The 24,928-nt window shown below is 44.2% G+C and overlaps 1 protein-coding gene across 3 annotated transcripts in view; it reads right to left on the minus strand.

Moving 5' to 3' along the window:
* Positions 1-10,897: 10,897 nt before the first annotated feature.
* The window catches only part of Cyria (CYFIP related Rac1 interactor A), a 114,431-nt gene continuing 100,400 nt past the window's right edge, over positions 10,898-24,928 (minus strand). For all 3 annotated transcript variants that reach the window (XM_052745884.1, XM_052745886.1, XM_052745885.1), the window contains exons 6-12: positions 22,507-22,643; positions 21,791-21,868; positions 21,517-21,633; positions 21,333-21,412; positions 18,712-18,838; positions 13,584-13,654; positions 10,898-11,152 (exon numbers count right to left, since the gene is read on the minus strand). In XM_052745884.1, the coding sequence (XP_052601844.1) occupies positions 11,089-11,152; positions 13,584-13,654; positions 18,712-18,838; positions 21,333-21,412; positions 21,517-21,633; positions 21,791-21,868; positions 22,507-22,643 (674 nt within the window). In that variant the 3' untranslated portion in view covers positions 10,898-11,088. The remainder of the gene's footprint in view (positions 11,153-13,583; positions 13,655-18,711; positions 18,839-21,332; positions 21,413-21,516; positions 21,634-21,790; positions 21,869-22,506; positions 22,644-24,928) is intronic.

Consider the following 24,928-nt stretch of genomic DNA (forward strand, 5'->3'; position numbering starts at 1 on the left):
TAGTGCATATGACTACTATGTATAGTGTGCCTAACACCATACATAACACTGGTATGTATATTGTTTCCCATGACTACTATGTATAGTGTGCCTAACACCATACATAACACTATTATGTATAGTGTTTCCCATGGCTACTATGTATAGTGTGCCTAACACCATGCATAACACTATTATGTATAGAGTTTCCCATGACTACTATGTATAGTGTGCCTAACACCATACATAACACTATTATGTATAGTGTTTCCCATGGCTACTATGTATAGTGTGCCTAACACCATATATAACACTATTATGTATAGTGTTTCACAGTATGTGCATATTTGTATGTGTCAAAATGAATATGGACACTTTAAATAAGTTTAGTCTATTGTGCATCCACTAAACCTCAAAAAATCTGTTTGAGGGGTGAACTAAAATGGTTAAATTAATAACACGAACCTCCTCCCAGTTTTATGTATTGTGTGTATGTGTGTGCACTTATCTTCATACCTTTATATCTGTTTGTATACACACACTGTCTCGCAAAGGTGCTTATTTTGCATTTTACATGAAAAACCAACATATAAATTATTTATAGCATGACCTTTTTTTTCACAAGATAAAAAACTTCCTATTCTATGGAGCCACCAAAAATAATGTTTAGAAACATGCCAAAATATTGACAGTAAAACATTTAAAGATGTGTACTAAGGGAAACAGTTATTTTTATTTCTTAAAAACTTAGTCTCCATACATCACTGCCATCAAAACCTCTTAAAGCTACATGTGCTAGGCTGGGGAGCCTCAAGCAAGTCTGTAGAAATGGCTCCCCCCCTGGTTCTGTGGCTAGTTCTCTCTTGACTTCATTTATTCAACTAATACCTACTCATGTTCACTGACTTAGAGACTGTTTCCCCTCTGCGGGGCGGAGGGGGTTGGGTTTATAGCTCAGGCTAGCAGCTAAGGATGACCTTGGAATTCTTCTGTGTAAGTGTGCATGTGTACGTGTGTGTTCATGTCGGTAAAGCTATGTGGGCAGAACAGCACGCATGTGTATCATCTGTCTGCATGCTCATTTGAAAGCCAAAGATCAACCTTGGGTACTGTCCCTCAGAAGCCATCACTGTATTTTCTTAAGACATCGTCTCTCACTAGGACCTGAAGCTATTATCTAGATTAGGTTGGTCAGCCAGTGAGCCCTAGGAATCCACCTGTCTTCGTCTCCCAGTGTTGGGATAACAAGTATGTGCCACTACATCTGGCTTTTTATATGGGCATTGGGGATCAAACTCAAGTCCTCATGCTTGCATATAGCATGCATTCCACCTACTGAGCTAGCTCCCCAGCTCCATTTGACCCAGAAATTTTAAAGATGTATGAGTTTTGTGAGCCAAAGATGAGAACATTTCTCTAAATAAGTGTCCATTCCATAGTGAAAGCATATAGCCTTATATACCAATGTGTTTACATTTCTCTTCCTTACTGTGGACAATCTCTACCTTCCTAGGCAATCAAAATGCTATTCCACTTGCCGACTGTGTCTCCACGTCATATGAACATGATTAACTGAACTGGGATGCTGTGACATATTAGGGCTGTAGAGGTTAGCAGTTCTGGCATCCCGAGACCCTCAGTGTGGTCTGGAGAACCATTTAAAGATTGTTTTCTCATTCCTATACTTAGAATTTGGTCATAATGAAGAATTCAGTTGTACACATCTGTGACTGGAATCTTATTGTCTAAATGTGTCATTAAATAATAACCTATATTTGAGGCTTTAGTTTGAATGACTTGAATACGTGTTTCCATTAGAATGTTCTGGTGGCATCTTATGGATCCTGGAAAATTTACCTAGGGAACTACAGATAAGATCCAATGCTAGGAGTTCTAATGGGCCAGAAGTCCTGAGTGGCCTGAAGCATGGCTGTTATGGTCACTCTTCTGAGAACACGATGAGACTCTGACGCCAGACTGACATAGACCATGTGAGACTCATGGCTTGGGGAGCGGAGCAAGAAGTTCACCATACCTTGACAACTATTTCAAACTGTGCATAAAGGTCTTGGACCAAAATGCTTGTTAGTGAATCTACAATTAGAGGAAGCATGGCTGGTAGAGCTGCAGTGTGCATGAGTACAGGAAGTTACTTTGTTGTTAGTGGCATGACCTGGGTTTCAGTCGTAGGTGAGATGAGGAAATACATTCAAATATGACCCAGAACATATTGGGTGATGCAAATCTAGAGAGTTATATCTAGCAAGCTAAAACTACGTGCAGGCATTTATTTTGAGGAATCCATTTTGCTTGTTGAAGAAGAAATAAACATAAAATTTAAGATGAATATTGGCAAGTAAAACATATCTTTTAAATATTGTGCACACTCATATATGGCTATGTACACATAGATAGATGATAGATATAGCTTCATTTTGCTAGGACCAAGAACATTGTGCATGGTTTGAAATATTTACACACACACACAGACACATATATATCCTGGCTACTTTTATATCAACTTGACACAAGTTTGAGTCATCTGAAAGGAGGAAACTTCAACTGAGAAAATGCTCCCATAAGTTCCAGCTGTAGAGCATTTTATTAATTTATGATTGATAGGGGAGGGCCCAGCTCACTGTGGGTGGTGCTATCCTTGGACTGGTGGTCCTAGGTTCTATAAGAAAGCAGACTGAGCAAGCCATGAGGAGCAAGCCAGTAAGCAGCACCTCTCCATGCCCTCTGCTTCAGTTCCTGCCTCCAGGTTCCAGCTTGAGTTAATGTCCTGACTTCCCCTGACCAATGGACTATGATCTGAAAGTGTAAGCCAAATAAACGCTTTACTTCCCAAGTTGCTTTGGTCATGGTGTTTCATCACAGCAACAGTAACCCTAACTAGACAATATATATTGTGGCAATCAAAGTGAAGTTTGAGTTTTAGTCTCTGAATACAGCAGAAAGGGAGGGATGGAGGGAGAGGGAGAGGGAAGAAGAGAGAGGGAGGGAAGGAAAAGGAGAGGAAGAGGGAGGGAGGGAGGGAGGGAGGGAGGGAGGGAGAGAGAGAGAGAGAGAGAGAGAGAGAGAGAGAGAGAGAGAGCGAGCCGAGAGCCTAACTTTGCTTAGGTAGCTCATGTAAACAGTCAAAGAAGACATCTAAGCAATGCTCTCAAGATGACCTGGCCTCTACATAGCAGATGAGGGAAACAGAGCATCAGGCGGGAAGAAGCAACATTATTGTCTACACATAAAATAGGCAGAATCAATGGTACTCTAGAACTCTGGCAATGGTTGTGTAGCATAGGAGAGTGGAGTAGCATCTTTGACCTACAGTGAATGAAATGGGAGGACAGAGGAGCTTAGACAGTTTGTCTGTTGGAAAGTCTTGTGTCTCAGACTCCCAGGTTTGCCTTTCTACTGTTTCTACAGAATGATAATGGCCATGAGACATGAATGATGGATGTTCTGTGAAATACAAAAGAATTTTACTGACAAGTGCATCTGAGAACTGCTACCAATTATTTAGTCAGTCCATTTGTGGAAATTCATAATCTATGGGGGAAAATCAGGTAGCAAAATTAATAGGTAAATAAAGTAATGTCTTTAATTTTGCATGACCAACATTGGAAATTACCATTCATTCCTTGGGGAATGCCAATGAATATCTCTAACAACATAGTTCAGGAAACTTGTGAAAGACACAAATATGATCACATACCAGCCAAAACCAAAGTGACTGCTATGTGCAGAAGACTGGAGGAGCAGCACTGTGGCCTGGTGACCCGGGGAAGAGGTGAGAAAGGCTGGAGTCAGTAAGACAGACTGAGGAGAAGTTGGTATGTTTTGAGACTCTTTAGAAAGCATATGAGCTATGCTTTGTACTCTCAAAATTAATAAAAGGTATAGGGCTTAAGAAGAAATATTTGTGGTGCACAGAATTTGGGCAATCAAGACTGGAGGCTCATGGATTTAAGGGCAGCCTGAGATTCACAGAAATTCTAGAGTGCACAAAGAGACTTTGTCCCAAAAAAGAAGGAAAGGAAGCAAAAGGGAATAGGAGAAAGGAGGAGAGAAGGCCGTTTCTCTAAGTTTACCCCCTCCTCTCTTCTTTCTCTCTTTCTTTCTCTCTCTCTCTCTTTCTTTCTCTCTCTCTCTCTTTCTCTCTCTCTCTCTCTCTCTCTCTCTCTCTCTCTCTCTCTCTCTCTCTCTCTCTCTCTCTCTCTCTCTCTCTCTCTCTCTCTCATTTTAAAACACCACAAATATGAGAAGCCAGCATGGTTCCTGGGCATGTCCTAACTGCTTTCCATCCTGTTTATGTAATGCTCAGAAGTCCCAAGAAGAAAGATGCCTTGGCAGTTACCCAGTGGGTTTAGCTTTCAAAGTCACAGATCCTTAATGTTTAGAGTTCCAGAGACGAACTTGAAACAGCCAACAAGGCTTGGTGATTCAGATTTGGCTGCCCTGCATTTTTGGAACAGTTGCCTGGTCTGCTATCCAAGGTGCTGAACTAAGTTTTGTAGCTACAAAACATCCCAGTTTTCGTTTTTCTTGCTGTGATTAAAAACATACTCAAATAAAAAGCAGCTTAGGAGTGAAGAGGTCTATTTTAGTTAACAATTCCAGGCCACAGTTCTTTTGTATAGGAATTCAAGAGGGTAGGAACTGGAAGCAATGAGTTACACCACATTCACAGTCAAGAACAGGGCAAAATGGATATGTGCACGTTTATTTGCTTGTGCTCAGCTCCACTTCTCCGCTCTCATACAGTCCAGGATCTCCTGTCTAGGGAATGGTGCCACTCACAGTGGGCTGTGTCTTCTTGTGTCTTCTTTATTAGTCAAGATAATCCCTCATAGATACAGCCACAGGCCAACTAAATGTAGATACTCCATCCTTGAGACTCTTCCCAGATGACTCTGGATTGTGTCAAGTTGACCCATCTACCTTGTGTTGAGTTTATTTGTTGCCCTTTGGTCTTCTGGCTGTTACCAACTCAGCGCTTTCACCAAAGAGGAGTCTTGTCTGAGATGGAGCAAGACACCATCTGCTCACTGCCCTGGCTGGCTGCAGTGCCCGGTCTAGCGGCTCTGGCTGCCTGCAGTGCCCAGTCTAGCTCCTCTGGCTGCCTGCAGTGCCCGGTCTAGCTGCTCTGGCTGCCTGCAGTGCCCGGTCTAGCTGTTGCTCTGGCTGCCTGCAGTGCCTGGTCTAGCTGTTGCTCTGGCTGCCTGCAGTGCCCAGTCTAGCTGCTGCTCTGGCTGCTGCAGTGCCCGGTCTAGCTGTTCTGACTTCAGCTCAAGAGCTGTCTCTTTCCTCGTTTGGGTTCTTAGCAGATTAGCCATAAGATGCAAGCTCTCTGTGTTCAGAGAAGTTAAAATACCCTGACAGTAAGTGACTGTTTCTTCCAGAAATAAAATTGACCACCCAAGGGAGCAGATAATTTCTGTCCGTGAACACCTAAGCTGGATAAACTAAATCCCACAGCTTCACTTCAGCACACCTGGGTTTCAGGACCCAAGTGACACCTTGGCAGGAAGCGTCGATTGGCCAACGGGCTGACTGAGAGGCCCATTCTCTGTCCCCAGGAACTCAAGACACAGTGAACAAAGAAAACATACACTTACAAGTGCTGGGCAGGAGTAGAAAAATAAGTTAAATGCAGTAACAATTCAGAAGAGAACTTTTAGCATTCTGTAGGAGTGGGAGGAAGCAGTCATGGAATGCTCCGTGGAGAAAATAGAAGAAAGCTTTAGCCTTGATCATCAGGCCGATTTCAAACATACAGAAAGAAAGACGGTGTGCCTGATGTCATCATTATGGGAGTGCATTTGAGAGATGGGAAATACCTAGTTTTGCTGAGAGTCCCTCACCTTGGTGTAGTTCATTTTTTGCATTTACGTTTACAGATACCACCACCAACCATGTACCTTTCTCCATGGTGGTCCAAGTACTTTTCCCAAACAAAGGAAGACATGCCTTTTTCAAATACACTGTTATTTAAGGAGAGTACTTCAATCACCTTCCCCAAGCACTTTGATGTTCACTCTAAAGAGAACTTCAAGGTAGAAGGGGGCTTACTGAACCTTTTTATTCTTCAAACCAGACCACTGACACCATTAGCAGCTGCAGGGCGGTCAATGAAATCTGTCCCTCACCTTGAAACAAAACCAGCTTTGGGGCAAACAAGGAGAACCAAAAAGTGACCAGAGAAGGGAGGTAGAGAGGAAGAAGCTTCCAGAAAGCATGAGGTTTGATAAAGAAACTGGAAGTGTGCACAGAAGAAATACTTCAAGGGGTTTCTAAGAACTATCCACTTAAGACACTCACTATTAAATTCTGGGATTTATCTAGAATCCCACACAACATAATTTCAAAGGACAGTCTGTGGTGGCATTTTACAGAACTCACGTCCAGGAATTGGTGGATTTCCAGATCTTTGGGAATAATAAGAAGGTAAGGGAAGAGTCATGACAGGAAAAAAAGTCTCACCAGACTGGATGTGACCAGGGAATAGCTCTCTACTCTAGAGACCAACTTCGCAGTGCCGAAGCCTTCTATTTACTGTGTACGAGTCACCACATGGGTCAGAAGAGTGGGGCTCTTTCCTAGTTTTCACCTGGACTTGGGCATGGGATCAATGTATCTAATGAATACAGTTCAAATAAGTTCACCAACATTATTTAGCAGTATTGATCTTAACAGACACACATATAACACATATACTTTACCACCCCACCCCACCCTCTGGCTCTCAGAACTTATTTAAGTATAAACAGACAAGACACATATATATATACACACTTATATACTCTCAAACCTCCTTTCCTGTTTATCTCTTTCCAGTCTTTGCCCATTTATAATTTAACCACTTATCAATTGACAGAAAAGTCCTCATCCCCATTCTTTTCATGCCCCAAATCAACCTAAGTGTAATGCCTGTCTTTTCACAGGCTGGAGTGGAAGGTCCCTCTCAGAGACTTAAATTCATTGAGCACACATACAAGAAGGTCTCTGGCTTCAGAAGTGCAGATTAAAAGTGACGCTCTGGGGAAGCGTCAGTGCTGAAGAGTTAAAAGAATCATTTTATTGCTTCTGTTGTCTGGAAAAAAAATGAATTTACACAGAGGAGGTCCCCCCCCCCCCACCGCACCAATTTTGCCTAATTCATGAAATGCTACTGCATTCAAAAGAATGAAAAAACATTTATTAGCGTTTCTTAGCATCCTCAGGCAAGCAGCTCTCCTACATCTCAAGATGCCAATCTCACTTCTCCTCCTCCTCTTCTTTTTTTAATATAATGAAGGTCCTTGTTGAAATGAGTATTAGATCAGTGATTCCAAAAGCAGGCCTCTGGGGAGTTACATGACATGTTTGAAGACGCTGTGGTGGGGAGGGAGGAAGAGCAGCTGGCATGCCATGTTTTCCTTACCGCGGGCTAGGCAGGCGTCTATGCTGTACCACCCATTTGACCCTGTGCATCATATAAAGGCGTGGTTTTAAATTATGTATGTACCAAACTTTAATTTTCATTTCACACTCCAAAGTTCTGTACAAAAAGAGGCAATGCAGGCAAAAAAACAAAAAAAAAAAAACTACATTACAATGGCTTCGGCAAACAACATATAACAGCGTCAAAGCCCCTTCTAATGTGCAACCATCTTTACAAGAATACTGTGACAACAGAGTTCTGAAGGTTGGGGCTGGTGAAGATAAAATCCCATGTTAGTTATTAATGTCTAGAACATTTGAGAGACGCCTATTATATAGGATTGAATGAGAAGTCTGAACTCTACTGTACAACGGGATCCCTAGATTAGGCAGGTTTCATCTTGCTCTTGAAGAAGCAGGAAATAATGCTGACTTAATTGTGATGATGTCTCAAAAACTTAGGCTTGTCATTCATGTTTGGCATAACTGTGATAACTAAGAATGTCTGCTTACATTGATGAGGAGTACATTAACTAAATATTAAAATACACCCAAGACCTTCTTCGTGGTCTTTAGCTAGTACTCTGGCTCTAATATTCTGGCTCTATTTATCACAAATAAAAATATCCATTTTCACCAAGCTCTTGCTATGGATGCCTAGGTGAACGGGAGAGGAGTTACCATGCCAAAAGTAGAAACATGTCTGGGAAACGTCATTTTTACCTTCTTTCGTGCCTCAAATTAAATATCTGAGTCTTATAAAACACTGTATTTTAAAACTATGAGACATCAATTATGAAGTACTATTAACACTGACCCTGTCCCTAGTACTTGCCCCCAAACCACCCATGAGTGCTGGATACATGTGCATATAGCACAAAAAAAAAAAAAAAAAAAAAAAAAAAAGGAAGAAAAACCAAATTGTTCAAGATGCCTACTGGACAGTCTGTTAAGAGAATTGGTCTCCCACAACAGTTCTGGAGTGGACTCAGGGCCCATTCCCTGTTAGTGATCACAGACACACACTCAGCCTGTCCTCTTGGTGACCCGAGGCAACTACTCAGGCCCTGGGCTTCTCAAAATTCAAGTCCAGTGGAGTCTTATCTTGGAGATAACAGACTGGTTAAACTGAAGCAGACTGACAGCACCCGTACACACATTTGGTCCCATTGACTAGAAAGTCTAACTAAAAGTTACAAATGTCCTCTGTGTGTGTGTGCATGTATGTGTGTGTGCGTGTGCGTGTGCGTGTGTGTGTGTGTGTGTGTGCACGCGCGCGCACGCGTGCATGTGTGTATGTGTGTGTAATCTGACAGGTAATCCCTAATGTTATCTTATGTAGCCAGCTGAGAGGCAGCTATGGTGTAGATACGTGGCTTGGGTTCATGGCTCAGGTCTGTGGGTAAGAACCCAAGAGAAACTGGGCAGTCCTTTCTTCTTTGAAATCTCAACCTCCTCTCCTGAGGAAAGGGCAAATAGACACATGCTCATTTGTAGTGTGCATCTCCACCCTTGGAGGCTTGAGAGTTGCCCAACTGAGCCCTGCCTATGGCTGTCAAATAGAACATCCCTAAGGCTGAACATGGGAGAATGACATCCCACACGATCACACTGTATGGCTTCCTCTGGATCTTGGAATTTCTAAGTTTGACAAGGTCACGGAAGCCAATGAGCATGATTCTGTTCTGGTGAGAAGACCCACATCAGTCAAGTGACTGTACTTACACTGCTGGTAAAGCGCCAAGGGATAGGGAGTTCCCCTCTCCATTGACTACATTGACATATAGACCAGGGAACCAGTTCCCCCATTTGTTAGCATTTCTTTGTTGAAACAAACCAAGTATCCCCTTTCTTGGAGGACTCAATGGAATGCTGGATGGCCACCCTAGCCTAGAAGTGTTAGTATTTCACAGCTCTTCTCTTGGAATATTACAAACCGAATAATACCATACTCTGATCATCCTAGACCTGACTTCCAGGGTTATCATTCATCAGCTGTCTGGACAATTCTCTCCTTCCATTGGAGATATGCAAGTAACGACAGAGGTTAGCCTCAAGATTTCTCTACAAGGGTCCACACACTTGGATATATTCACAGGCCACATGGTGAAGAAGAGTATAGACTCAGGAGGGAACACCCAGGGATCTAGTTCTATGTAGGAGTCATCTTGTGTGCCCACATCTTTCCATTAGAGGTTAGAATGTGTTTCCAAGATTCCATCCTAACTCAGCTCTGACTTACAGGCAGAAAGACTACAGGCCTGGTGATATTGATAATCATAAGGATACTCACTGGAATTTATGAATGAAGGAAGGTTGGTGGAGAGGCTCCTATTAGCCCTCCAGGACTCTTAGAGCTGTTTTAGATTTTTAAAAGCTTCATTTATTTTCTTTTATGTGTATAAGTGTTTTTTCCTGCATGTTTAGAAGTGCACTATGTGCATGTGTGGTGCCCACAGAGATCAGAAGAGGGCATCAGATGCCCCGGAACTGGAGTAATGAAGAGTTGTGAGTCACCATGTGGGTGCTGGGAATCGAATCTGGATCCTCTGCAACAGCAACAAGTACTCTTAACCGCTGAGCCATCTCTCCAGCCCCAACACTGTCTACTTTATACATGAGGAAGAGCAGACTAAAAGCGAATCTGCCAAAGTCCTCAGACCAGCGGAGGATGACGCCAGGTAATCAGAAAACGCACATTTCCTCTCTCTAAATTCCTCCGGTTTGCTGGTAAATAACAAAGTGCCTTAGTTCTCAGTTCTGACACCGACAGGCCATTGTGATAGAGAAGGGCAGGGGACTCCCTTATCAAGAAGGGTGGTGTACCCAGAACTCTGCAGACTCACCTGGGAGGTGAGTGGTCTTATTTACAACCAGAGTTCCATTTATCTGTCCCCGCAGGCAGAGGGTTGACACAGATATGACTGTCCTTATGCGAACTCTCTCTCAAATACTCTTAAGATAGCCACTTTCTTCAATCCCCCTACAAGAACCCCTCTATCTATCCCACTGCCTCCCCATTGGTGGATTAAAAGACAGGCAATTTTCCTCTAGCAAAACCTAAAAGGGAGTGAAAGGGACACGAATTGAGACAGAAGGAGAATGTTTTGGATTAATAAAACACGTGCATACAGAAAGGTTGCACGCACGCGAGGTTTGCAGGCGGAAGGGGCGGGTGGCATGCTGAACTCAGAACTTGTGCCACGCTCTTCACATGCATTTTTCTTATCTTGGATTCTTCTCCCTCTCTCTCTATCTCTGTCAGGGCAACAGTTGTGTGTGTTTCTTGTATCTGAGCCGACACAGGAAATCAAGTACTTTGTGTTTCTATAAACTATCCTCCCAGAGAGAGAACACATCTAGAATTAAAACAATACCACAAACTATTCAGAATTTCGGATTTGTTACAGGTCTCATTACAAGACTCCAGCAGCCAAGATCGAAGTTTCCAAATGTGGCCCTTGGAAGAAAGGATTTCCGTTTCAGACGTCAAAGGTAAGGCTCTCAAGACAATTTATGCTCTGCTGGGTTGAGTCAGTCAGGATACAAATTAAGGTCCATATATTTCAGTGACAAGAAGGAAATGGTTATGTAAATACATAAGTATTAACATCAATCTGTATTAAATTATGTAAACATATACATCTTCTGAGGTCAGCACACAGATCCTCTTCTGGGAGCAGGGCTCTACTGAAGCATTGCTCGAATCTGTTTGGAAGTCGATTCATCATTCAAGTGCTTTGTAGTGAACCTGAACGGGGAAAGAGAGTTGGATGTCAGGGCTTATCCAATTGAAATTTGTAAATAAAAACCATAGGCTCACTTCTTTAGACAGAGAGCCATGTTTTGGTGTTCATTCCATAAAGTCTCTGCAAGTTTTTTTTAAAAAATAATTTATTTAACCTTTATTTTATGTCCGTTGGTGTCAGATCCCCTGGAAGTGGAGTTACAGACAGCTGTGAGCTGCCATATGGGTGCTGGGAATTGAACTCAGGTCCATCTGGGAGAGCAGCCAGTGCTCTTAAGCGCTGACTCATCTCTCCAGCCCTGAAAGTTTATTTTTCATTTGACTTTGCTTTGCTCTGTAGTCCACACTGACACTGCGCTCATTCTATAATCCAGGTTGTCTTCAAACTCATGGCAATTCTCTTGTCTCAGCCTCTCTATTGATGAGATTATAGACACACCCCACAATGCCAAGCTTCTCAGGCAGGCAGCTATGATACTTGCTTTTTCTTGTGTTGTGAGTATTAAACTCTCTCTTTTTTTAACCTCATCAAATGATTACAAAGAGGAGACATAACTGATCTCATTTTCAAGGAGGTAAATTTCACAGCACTTAGTTCAACGCCATGTCCACTGAGGCTAACCCTACTGAGTTATGGAATTCTAATTAAGGAATCCTAAAAAACGTTTAGTTGATGACTGTCTACTGTAGGGACTGTGCTTATCCCCATTGCCACCACCAGGGGGCACAAATGCAGGTACACCACGGAAGCTGTAATCTGAAGCATCTCCCGGCTCAGTCTGGAGTGTAAAGATTTGTAAAAAATTGACCTCTAACAAAACTTTGACCATTTGTTAGGCACTCTGGGCCACAAAGAACTTCTTAAATGTGGTAAGTGACTGGATTTCACAGGTGAGAAGGATGAGGGTCAAAGAGCTTCCCCGGCTCACTCTGAATCACACAGCAGATGGTTTTGACTCAGGACCAATCTGTGACTTTTGACTTGAGCCTAAGTCTGGCTGCCATGAAAGTCTACACTCTTCCCACTTCATCGTGTGTCTCCAGGAAACACACATTTCCACACTGGGATGGGAAATGATGGCTCTACACGATGTCCTGATCTCCAACGTGTTTCGGCAGCTAGAATGAAGCTGGAAAGTTCCAGAAATTCCGAAGTTGAAGTCTTCTTAATGAATATAGAATGCCAGCCTGGTGTGCTTACTACTGTCTCCCTTGGGGGAAAATCCAGGATTCAGGAAGCTCTTATGGTAAGGACTCATATATGTTCTAAAGATGATGGGTTGGCCACGCAGAAAAGCTGCAACTTTAGTGTCTTGAGACTGCAGGTTTCTTTTTCTACTGAAGGAGAATAACAGATCAGTCTTGGGTCGATGGGTTGCAATGGTTGCACTGGATAATGGGACTGGGAGAGCTAGAGCATTGCATGTAGAAACGAGCGCTGCCTCATTTCTCTTCGACTCATTCATGTTTTCTGCATATAGTACATTGCATGGGACTGAAGGAAATGAAAGGCTAAGACAGCAAGGCCCTTAAGTCTTCCAGATTAAAATTCTGTACTGGGATGGTTTGTGCGGTTCAGCAAAATTCCTTTGGATGCAGCACAGCTAAAAATAACCATCTCCTCCCTGAAGTGGACTAAGTGAATGATGTACCCTTGGGGACAGAGAAGATGCCTAGAAAGTAGGGACACACTACAGCTGGCTAAATATTCTGGCATCCAGCAGTGAACAACAGGTCTTCGGTTCTGGCAGCTTGCATGTGGGAGCCACTTGGGGAGTTTGGACCAAGCAAACCAAAACAAACAAGCAAGCAAACACAAGAGGGATGCTTGAGCTTCCAGGCCAGTGATTTCATTTACTCGGCCTGCGACCTCAGTGACTGAAAACTCCCCTCGTCTTCCTCCCATGCAGCCAGGGTTGGGATCCGTTGGTGAAGACTGACGTGACCCCTGGAGGCTCTCCCTTTCAGGAAACTCCACTATTCACAGAGCATCATGGTCAAGAGTCGGGGCTAAGCCCGGTGGGGCCACCCAGACCCAGGTATAGGTCCTAACTTGGCCCTTTACAGTGTGACATGGAAAAGTTATTTGAGCTCACATAGTCAGGTATGGGTCTGATGGCTCATACCTTTAATCCTTTAATTCCAATACCCAGGAGGCAGAGAGAGGAGGATCCCTGAGTTCCAACATGGCCGGGACTACACAGATAAACCCTGTCTCAAAACCCAAAAACGTAACTTTCCTCATTTCTCCCATCTGTAAAAAGTGAATGATACTAATGAGGCTGCCCTCCCAGCATTGTTAGGAAGATGATGGCATGAAAACAAGTGAAGGGCTAAGACCCGCTGCTCAGGCTTTTAGCCCCCAACAGCATCCCAATTTGCAATGGTCTGAAAGGGAAGCGGCACTGTCAGCCCGCCCCAGAGACAGGCTTACCTGAGAGCGTTCAGCAGCCCTTCCACACTGTCCGGGGCCTGTTCCTTCAACACCTTTATGCAGCCTTTCATCTAGAAGAAGGAAGGACAGCATCTTGTTAATATTCTAGTAACCCTGTCCATAGTGGCATCTGTCGATCCTAAGAACTCTTTCCAACAGCAGCGCGTGGAAATCATGAATAAACTTCGCTACCCTCTCAGGACGGTGCATCGTGCCTCTGGGTTTCTCAAGAGTTTTGGATGACTGTATGATTGCAATCTCTATGGATTTCCATCCTATACCACAACTGTCTATTTGACTTACTCTGGGGATAAACATCTTGCCTTGTATTCTGGAGCCCAGACCAAGAACAGAAATCACTCTCCTTGGTTCTCGGTTGAGATTCAGCAAGTGCTTGACACGCTCAATAATTTAATGTTTTTTCTACTAAGAATGCTTCTCCTCTTTCAGCTGTTGACTGGCACACCCTTCATATTTGGTAAAGTCTCAAGTTTCACCAGCACTAGGCAATGTGTGTGTGTGTGTGTGTGTGTGTGTGTGTGTGTGTGTGTGTGTGTGTGTATACCAGTATATGTGTGCTACATACATGTGGAGGCCAGAGGACAACTTTAGCTGTTATTCCTGAGGTAATGCCCACTTAATTTTTGAGACCGGGTCTCTTTGGCCTGGAGCTTGTTAAGTAGGCTAGGGTGGCTGACGAGAAAGCGTCTGCCCCTCTCCACTCCCCCAAGGCTGGGAATGCAAACACACCAAGTACATATGCTTTCTTTTTAAAAAAGTGGCTTCTGGAGATGAACTAATTCCTAGTGCTTTCAAAGTAAACACTATGCAGACTGAGCCCCAGGAAGGTTCTTTTCATCTCACTCTCCATACCATAGACAGTCACTACCACTTATTTGTGACCCCAATATGGCTTTGTATTTATTAGATAAGTCTGGATGGACAGCCCCTCCTCCAGTCAATAGTCTCTCTCCCTCACTAGACCAGTAACTCCTAGAAGTGCAGGTCTGTGTCTTAACCATCTCTGAGAAGACTGGTAAAGGGCATTTGTAAAGGATGTGAACCTTACAGAGGTCAAATGCCTAGTTTTTATTCATACTGCTTGGTGTTTGCATGAACTTATACAACTTTCAAAGTTTCCTGAGGCCTTGGAATTAAAGTTATCTAATTCTGTCATGAAAATTAAAATTTACATAGATCATGTTATTTTATGCATATCCTGGAGTGTTTTACTTATCCTTTGGAAAAGCAAAGATCTTTCTATAAAAAGTCAATCACTTATTCTAATCTTAGACATTCATGCAGTATGTGGACATCTGATGAGTTTGATTATAACAACAGCGGCATGCAGAGTGGCAACTTCTCAACATTTCTTGTGGGTACACATCTAATATGCAAAAGTTTTGTGGTAACAGCTTGATAGACCCAAGACTGAGAAACATTTGGGGGGGTCACACATCAATGTGTCATGGTCAAGTACATATGTCTATCAAAGATACAGGTTTGGAGAGAGGCTACAAGTATACCAGCTGTGTGATGGGAGCAGATGCAGAGAGCCACAGCCAAGCACTGGGCCGAGCTCCTGGAGTCCAGTCCAAGAGAAAGAGGAGGGATTACGTTAGCAAGGTGGGGCCAAGATCATGACAGGGAAACCCACAGAGACAGCTGACCCGAGCTCGTGGGAGTTCACGGACTCTAGACCAACAGCTAGGGAGGCTGCATGGGACCAACCTAGGCCCTCAGCATGTGGGCGGCAGCTGTGTAGCTTGGTCTGCTTGTGGGGCCCCTAGCAGTGAGACCAGGATCTGTCCCCCCGGCTCATGAGCTGGCTTTTTGGAACCTATTCCCTATGGTGGGATGCCTCGCTCAGCCTTGATGCAGGGGGGAGGAGCTTGGTCCTGTCTCAACTTGAAATGCCATGGGTTGTTGACTCCCATGGGAGGTCGTGCCCTTTCTGAGGAGTGGATGTGGGGGAGGGAGGAAGAAGAGGGGCAGGAGAGGAAGGAGGAAAAGCTGTGATTGTTTATGTAAAGTAAATCTTAAAAAATATGCCAGTTATGTGCCACTCTAGGTTTGTGATGGCACCAGGCCCAGAGATGCAGAGAATTTTGTCCCTCTCCCATTAGAGATGGGGGTGCAGTGGGAGCAGAGAGACAGGTAGCTCAACATCACGGCGGGGTGGGTGCTCACGTGACGACATCCCGAGGGGCAGTGAGAGCAGAGATGCAGAAGGAGGTGGACGGGCAGTGGGTCCTCTTGAAGAGTCTCCAGTTCTATTTCAGGATGATTAAAACCGTGGGTGTGAATAACAAGAAACTGTCAGCAACGGATTCAGGGCCAGAGCCAGTGTGGGTTTAACAACCCAGTCGGAACTTGGAGGCTTTTCCTTGAAGAAAATACCCTTGGCAGGTGTTAAGCACTGGATAAATATAGTGAGGATAGAAAAGAACTAGAAGGAGGCGAAGACAGGAAGAGGAGGATGAGTGAAAATCCATTGGGATGTGAGGGGTAGGAGTAGCAGGGAGCTGAAACACAGGGAGGGAGGGATGCTCAATCCACGATAACCTATGAGGATGAGGAAGAGGGATGCAACAATTCCTTGGATATGAGGGATGACAGCTCTGGAGTTCTTCTAGCTTGGATACTGGATGAGAAGATGGGACCATATCTAAAATAGGGTTCATGAGGGAAGGAGACCCTTTGGTTGGGGACTGGCCATGTTTCATGTCTCCATAACAAGTGTTGTCTGGAATTATGGGCCACGTCTTGGCTGGGGACAGGGTGAAGGTATGATTCTTTATGGGGCCACCTCCTAAGAGGTGTGTGGAAATCACTTGAGAACACCAGTTCATCCCCACGCATCTTTCCTGACACCAAGATTGCCACCTGGTCCCTAAACAGCTCATTTTTCCCTGAGTCTTGGTAATTATTCTGACCCTTCCTTCTTCCCTCTATCCATCTGAAAAAACCCTTGATGGACTACCTCCAACCCTACCTCCCATGCCGTTGCCTCTAAGCAGAATCTTCTCCCCCTCAACTGGTTTCTAGAGCTCTCCACATGTCTTCTTTGCAAACCAGGCCTCACCCTTTGTGTGTATACCCAGTACCTCTTCCAGAGCCTCACAAAAAAACATGTTTCCTCACAGTTGATCTAACGTCTTAGGGACTTATCACCAAGTACCTATAACTGCTGCTTTAGATGCAGAGTCGTATCTGGAAGAACGGACCCACCTCAGAAAGGTCTGGTGCTTAGGAAGCCTAAAACCTTCTTAGAGGCACATGCCCAGTTCAACATGAACTGGCCTTTCTTAATCTGCACTAATAAACAGACTTGAAGAATGCTCAGGAAAACCAACATATTCCCCATTTGAGAACTTAACAGACTCAGTAAGTGGCATAGAAAGCCAAGCTTTTTATAAAGTAGGGTGACAGGCACTGGGTAGATGGGTCAGTGGGTAAGAAAACTTGCTGTAGAAACCCGAGGACTTGAATTTAGATCCTCAACAGCCATGTACAGATGTCATTCCTGATTGCATGTGCCTATAACCCCAGAACGTTTGGGTGAAGATAGGTGGATTCCAGGAACTGACAGGGCAGCCAGCCTAGCCAAATCCGCAAGCTGTAGGTTCAGTGAGAGACCCTGTCTCTAAGGAATGATGGGAAGAGTAAAAACATAGGAATCCTGCAATCCTTCCCTGGCCTCTGGAGGTGTGTGCATGGGTACTCCAACCCACAAACATACGTGAACACACACATGTGAAAAATCACAAAGAAAAGGTTAAGGGTACAAAGGGCTCATTTCGCCCAGCACAGTTTTAGTTGTTGACTCTGTGGCAAGTTAACAGCTGGCCATGGTAAACCAAAATGCCATAGGTATACCAGGTGCTAAACTGAATTCATAGTCACATGATATTTATAGTTTTTTTTAATAGTTATTTACACTCAATCTGCAGTGCCAGACCCTTAAACCTCCACAATGAATACAAGAAATGTATTTATTGCAAGGTCTTCATAATATATTTTTATGTAAATGAAATATATTGCAAAACAGTACACAGGCTTCTAATTTGTTAGGCACATGTACCCATCAAAACACAAGTAGCCATACTCACTTCTCTCTGCTTCCTAAATGTGAATGCATTGTCCCAGGCTGTCTAAAGTTCCTGTTGCCATGACTTCCCACCATGATGGACTGTGCCCTGAGACTATAAGCCAAAGCAAACTCTTCCTTAAGTCGCTTCCTTCAGAGTAGTTAATCACAGCAATAGAAAAAGTAACTAATATGGTGTTACAGGTAAACGCTGGCTGACGGCAGCAGCCGTTTATTCTACAATCAGCAGGAAAGCAACTGCAGATATCACGTGCTCCCAAAGGTCTCTGCATATGCATCCTTCTTTCTTTAGCTCACACTTATTCACTGAGTAGATGCTCTATGGGGGCCTCTAGTGGGTATTAGGCACAGTATCCCAGGTCCCAGGACATTAGGTGCCTTGATCACTGTCCTTATACACTTAAAAACCTGGAGTCTGTGGGAATGTTAGAAAAGGCATATTGGTAAATGATGAGAGGACCAGAGGAGAAGGAAGGCTTTACTTCTGTAGGGCACAGGAAATGTGATCCTGGGTAAACTACAGCTAAATAGTGTTTGGAAGAAATCCACCCACAGAGGAGGAGGTAATGGAGAGACTCTTGGATATTGCAATAAAAACAGACAGGTTGGTTGGTGGGGCAGCAGGTGAGGTGTGATAAGAGAAGAAGTTAGAAGGTCATTTGGTCTCTGGCCATTGTGCCTTGTAACCCAGAAGCTCCCAACTCTACTTACATTATAACACACAGAAGGAACAGAGGGTGCATGGACAGGGAGGCTGGGATGGATGAAAGGTGGGGTGAAGGTGGAGGTGGAACATCTCTGCTCAGCTTCACTAAGGCCTGGAGGAATCAGCATCCCAGCACCATGTGAGAAAGAGTGGACTACTTGCTAGGAAGAAACCTGCCATGCATCACCAAGACCTACATCTTGGAGAGGTCTTGCTCAGTGATGGATGGAGGCCAGAGGAAGAGAAGCAAGGTCTACCTGACGGCATTCATGGGCTTTTACGTGGAAAGTGCATTACATGAAAATTCTTACATCAATCTTGGATGTCTTGCAGAAAGCTCCCACGGGATGCACGTGGTCATAGAGGATGATGACCCCCACCATCACCCTCATGCAGAACATGAGTGTCTCCTCACTTGTAAACCTGCTCCTGTATTCCCTAAAAGAGAAGACACAGCCATGGCATCACTTCCTTGTTCAAACACATGCATTCTGAGATCCACAACTGGCTACTCCTCTACCCCCACCCCACACCCTCCATAGAACTCATCCAGGACCTGCAACAACCAGGTTAACATGCTCTTGAAAAGACCCAAGACGATAATTTTCTTTGAATCTATCCAACTAGCAATTCAGTGCAAAAAATACGGTAAATGAGAGGGCGGCAAATTCCTTTTTCTGCTTCCCTTCAGCAGCTAGCTCACCATGTACATCAACCCCTGCCCATCAATCTTGAATATTTTATAGCCGGCCCCTCTGGCTGTCCAAGATTATAGAGAATAATGGCTTCATTACAGGGGGAAAGAATCAGGCTCATTTCTACACTGCGGTTTTCTTGTCTCCAGCTGGAGCCACCTCCTTTGTTAAGACACAGGCTGTGGATGAACTCGGATTGGCAGATAGCTCAAGGAAATTATGTACCTGGGAGTTATTTGTGGAGGTGAAATTTTGCTCACTTACCTTGATAGGGACCCTGATGATTGCAATAATTTAGGCCAATGCTAGAGACGTTTTTAGCATCAATTTCATTATGAGTTGGCCCCACAATGCAGACAATTACTATTTCTGTCTTGAAATAAATCTTAACTTTGATATGAAGGAAAGATTTAAAATTAATACCCTTTTATGGGGCAGGGGAGATGGCTCACTGGAGTAAAGGATTTGCTGCACAAAAGAGAGGACCTGAGTTTGGATCTCTAGTGCCTACATCTGTGCCAGGTGGTTGTGCTGGCTAGTTTTATGTCAACTTGACAGAAGCTAGAATCACTGGAGAAGAGAAAACATCAACTGAGAAAATGCCTCCATAAGATCTGGCTACATGAAAGCCTGTAGGGCATTTTCTTAATTAGTGACTGATGGGGGAGGGCCCAGCCCATTGTGGGTGGTGCCATCCCTGAGCTAGTGGTCCTGGGTTCTGTAAGAAAGCAGGCTGAGCAAGACACGGGGAGCAAACCAGTAAGCAGCACCCCTTCATGGCCTCTGCATCAGCTCCTGCCTCCAGGTTCATGCCCTGCTTGAGTTCCTGTCCTGACTGCCTTCAATGATGGACTAAAATGTGGAACTGTAAGACCAGTAAACCCTTTCCTCCCCAACTTAACTTTTGATTATAATGTTTCATTGCAGCAATAGTAATTCTAAGACAGCCGCCCACCTGCAATCCCAGCTCTTGGGAGGCAGCAACAGAACATGCCTGCAGCAAGCTGACTACCCAGCCTAGTCCTATCAGCAAAATCTGGATTCAAATAACAGACCCTGCCTCAATATACATGTCAGAGAGCAATCAAGGAAGACACCCACAGTCATCCTCTGGCTTACACACACACACACACACACACACACACACACACACACACACACACAGGCACATATGTGCACACACAGGCACATATGTGCATACACAGGCATGTATGCGCATGCACGCATGTATATGCATCTGCAAACATGTGCACCCTCATGCATATGAATATGAATACACACACATGAACACCACACACATACATACATGCAAACATATAACAGGGTAAAAAAAAATCACTTTATGTTTGAAGACAGTCAGCTGCTGTAAGGTGCTTGTGACACTTTTGGGCTCCTAAACACCCTACAGAGCAGATGGTATTATGGGAACGTTACTGGAGACAGAATACAAGGAAGGTCCAGAGAGGCCGGGTTGTCCATTCACAGCCACAGTGAGCAGTGCAGACTAAACATCCCCAACCTTCCCCTGCAGCTGTGTCTTTCATCCTTAATGACCCCAATCAGCCTTCATCTTAAGTATCTAGCAACCAGTTTATTAACAAAGAAACAGAGTGTGAGGAGAGTTTTGGGGGGATTGCTTTTGTAGTGGTCTCACCATTGCTACACTTGGTTCTAAATCTCTCAGATCTCTACAGTAGATTGACGATAATAATACCCACACATCTAGACCACCTCTCCATTTCTTTGCATGGCTTATAGCAGTGATTCTCAACCTGTGGGTCACGACCCCTCTAGGGGATCATCCAAACCGTTCACAGGGATAGCATATCAGATATCCTGGATATCAGATATTGACATCATCGTTCATAACAGCAGCAAAAATTGTAGTTATGAAGTAGCAACGAAAATAATTTCAAGGTTGGGGGTTACCACAACATGAGGAACTGTATCCAAGGGTTGCAGCATTAGGAAGGCTGAGAACCACTTTCTTATAGCCTCCCACAAGCTGTAAAAACCCTTGTGAAGCCAATCAACCCATCAGGGCCTCAGCTATTTCCGTTGTGAAATGACTATAACATGGACACAGACCACCCTGAGTTTCTACTGAAACTGAAGCAAATACCATACATGGAAACTTTAACATGACATCTGAAAGAGGACATGCCACTATCAACACCTCTCAACAGGTCCCAGTTGGGTGGAAGATTAGCCAGGCCCACACCTCCGGTTTCACTTACGGTGTCTCCAGCATGACCTTGCAGACGCTGGTCATCGTACTGAGGCAGTCTGTGGTATTCTCTATGGGCAGGGTTTTATTCTGAGGGGAGAGACACAAACACACATTAGTCCTCCTAGCAGCATGCATGCACGCACGCATGCGCGGTGAAGAAAGGGCACTCGGTGCCGCTCGACGGCACTTACCTCTGAGACAAAGTGCATCGTGGCATTGCTAAGCGTCTTCAGCATCGGCGTAGCTTCTGCATAGAAGAGGGACATCCGATTGGCCATCTCGTTATTCACTTCATTCTCAATGTCTAGCTGATGAAAGCAAGAGAAGAGACAGTTATATAAAGTCGTTATTTCTAAACCCAAGTTCCAGACAAGCATGCTGCCTTCTTTCTGGGCCCTGCCTGACGAAGAAGTCAAAGCAGCTAGGGAGAGAGGGCGGCCCCACCGGGGAGATGCAGGGACTCACATGCATGTTGTTGATACGGTTGCGACTTATTGTTCTTCTATAGTAACTGAAGTCATTCTGAATAGCTGGGTTCCTCATCTGAAATTCAGGAGAAAAGAAAGAAGGTCACCTTCCAGAAACAGGTGATGGGGCAACACTGGGAGACCAGACATGGTGAGACTTCTCTTTGTCATTCAAGAGTTGGAGCAACCATTAAAAATAAGAGGCTGGGGGCTGGAGAGATGCCTCAGAGGTTAAGAGCATTGTCTGCTTTTCCAGAGGTTCCGAGTTCAATTCCCAGCAACCACATGGCGGCTCACAACCATCTGGAATGAGATCTGGTGCCCTCTTCTGGCGTATGGCAAACTTGCAGAAAGAACACTGTTTACATAATAAATAAATCTTAAAAAAAAAAAAAAAAAAAGAGGCTATAACTCCAGTGTTCTGAAATATGTCCTGTTCTTACTGTGGGCTGTATTTCTGGGAAAACACATTTGCCCAGTGAGGAAAAAAAGACACTTGTATGGGGTTTCTCTGCACTCACTTGACAGATTTCGAATTTCCACATGCAAGTCACCCTATTAGCCAACTCTGACTGCACCATGTGGAATGCAAATATTCACCATTATAAGCTTCCCTGGGGAAAGTATGCCATCCCACCCGGGCCCTACAGCCTTAGCAGAAGAACCTTAAAGCGGTGCTACCCAGTTCAACTTCCACAGCACATGTGGCCTGACCTTCAGCTCATCAAATCGAAGGGTAAAATGTAAGATTTCTGCAAATTCCTTGGCCAGGGCCTGCTCCCGCTCCAGGTGTTGGGTTGGTGTGTAGGGAGGACATGTCAGAGATTCCAGTAAACTCTGAAGAGCTTTTTCTGTAATTCAAGGGGAGACAGAGATATAATCAGGGAGACCAGAGACATCCTTTAATAGTACAGTGTTCGGGTTCAAGTTGGCATTCTCAGAGGCAACCTGCATGGCTGTTCCCTTTCAAATGTTTCCTAAGCCCAGTTCACTTAGTAATCTCACTTCCTGAGCCTTGTAGAAAACCACGAATATATGTATGGAGCTTGTGTGCATAAAGAACCACGAATGATTCAAGTTAAGATGAGTGGGCTGAGGAGAAGGTGCCAATCAGTGAAATGTCTGCTGTGCAAACACGAGGACATGCAAACATAAACCCTAATTTATACCTATGGCACCCACAAAAACTCCCCAGGCATTGGGGTAACCCTGTGCTTTGAAGGTGGACATGAGGACAGAGATAGAAGGGTCAGGGATCTCTAGGGCTGGGTGGTTTAGCTAGTCAGTGAGCAACAGAAGACCTCAATGTCAATCTCTGGTCTCCACACACATATCCAAGAACCCCAAACACACGGGTTAAGTCACCTGCTTAACACAGTGCAAATTCTCTTCTAGCGTGCTTCTCTGTTTCTACACCCCCAGGATATTCCTCTACAAATCTACTACATTTACCTTAGTCATTGTTCTTACAACAATCTCATCCCTCCCATTTGCCAATTTCTAATCATTCCCCACTCTTTTCGCTTCCCTCTATCTTTTAATAGCAAAGTCATTTAACCGACCTTCTATGGCAGGAGTTGATGAACTATGACCCATAAGCCAAATCTGGCCCACTGCTTGTTTTTATAAATAAAGTTTTATTTAAAAAGTAGGTATGTTCATTACTTCCTGTATTGACTAGGACACTGTTGATGTTGGCACTACAATGGTAAAAATCTAGTTACTGAAAAGACAGTTCACAAGATGCAAATTCTTTCTCTTCCCCTTGAGTTAGAACTCAGGTTGGAATTTCAGCTCACTACATCCAGATGCACAGCGAGGAAGCACAGAATTCGATTTCTCTTCTGCCTGAGCACCTGAGGCAACCTTCTTTGTGAAATCAGTTTGTACCACCTCCTCAGCTGGTCTTAACATCAAGTCCTTCTCAAAATCACAGTCATGGTTTTAATTTCGGTTTTCCTCTTAAAATATGGCACTCATTTTAGAGGCAGATTAAAGCAGAAGTTGCTGACTACCTTTTCCACTCTAAATATACTATGTTAACAAATGAAACCCCAAGCACTGGCAGCGATCACACCGTACTGCTGGTGGCAGGGAGCCAGGCTGTCAGCCTCATTTGCCTCCACTCCAGCTTCTGCAGAGTCATGCTGTTTCTGTGCAGCTTTATTTTTGTTTTTGGAGCTCAAGTAAAAATGCTAAGCTTATTTTCTGACATTTTGCATTCAGCTAATTGTGGTTTTGGGGGGTGGGGAAACCATAGCACTGGATAAACTCTATCCTTCAACTAAGTAACAACTGAGACCGATAGACAGGAGCCTAATCCAGTTGTCAAAAGAGAGGCTTCATTCAGCAACTCATGGGAGCGGGTGCAGAGACCCACAGCCCAACATTAGGCAGAGCTCAGGGAACCCCATTGAAGAAGGGGTGAAAGGATTATGGGAACCACAGGGGTCAAGGACACTATAAGAACACAGCCCTCAAAATCAACCTAGCAGGGCTCACAGGGGCTCACAGAGACTGAAGTAACAATCACAGAGCCTGTACTGGTCTGACTGAGGTCCTCTGCATATATATTATGGTGTGTAGCTTAGTGTTCTTGTAGGGCTCCTAAAGTGGGAGTGAGGATGTCTCCTACTCTCTTGCCTGCTCTTGGGGCCCTTTTCTTCCTACTAGGTTGCCTCGTCCTGCCTTGATATCAATATGTCTGCCTAGTCTTATTGTAACTTGTTATGCCATGTTCGGTTGATAACCCTGAGAGGACTGCTCTTTTCTGAAAGGAGACAGAGGAGTGGATCTGGGGGGAGGGAAGGAAGGAAGGGAGGGGAGGAGAAATGGATGGATGGATGGAGGGAGGGGAAACTGTGGGTAGGATGCAATGTATGAGAAAGAGTAAATGCTGCAGTCAGGTTGTAATGTATGAGAAAAGAATAGATAGATAGATAGAAAGATAGATAGATAGATAGAAAGATAGATAGATAGATAGATAGATAGACAGACAGACAGACAGACAGACAGACAGACAGACAGATAGATAGATAGATAGATAGATAGGAAGGATAGACAAAGAACCAAGACCATGGTTGGAGTGATGGCTCAGCAATTAAGAGCACTTGCTGCTCTTAGAGAGGACCAGCGT

The sequence above is a fragment of the Peromyscus californicus genome, unplaced genomic scaffold (assembly GCF_007827085.1).
Source record: "Peromyscus californicus insignis strain IS unplaced genomic scaffold, ASM782708v3 Scaffold_1__1_contigs__length_55948999, whole genome shotgun sequence".
Taxonomy (NCBI): Eukaryota; Metazoa; Chordata; class Mammalia; order Rodentia; family Cricetidae; genus Peromyscus; species Peromyscus californicus.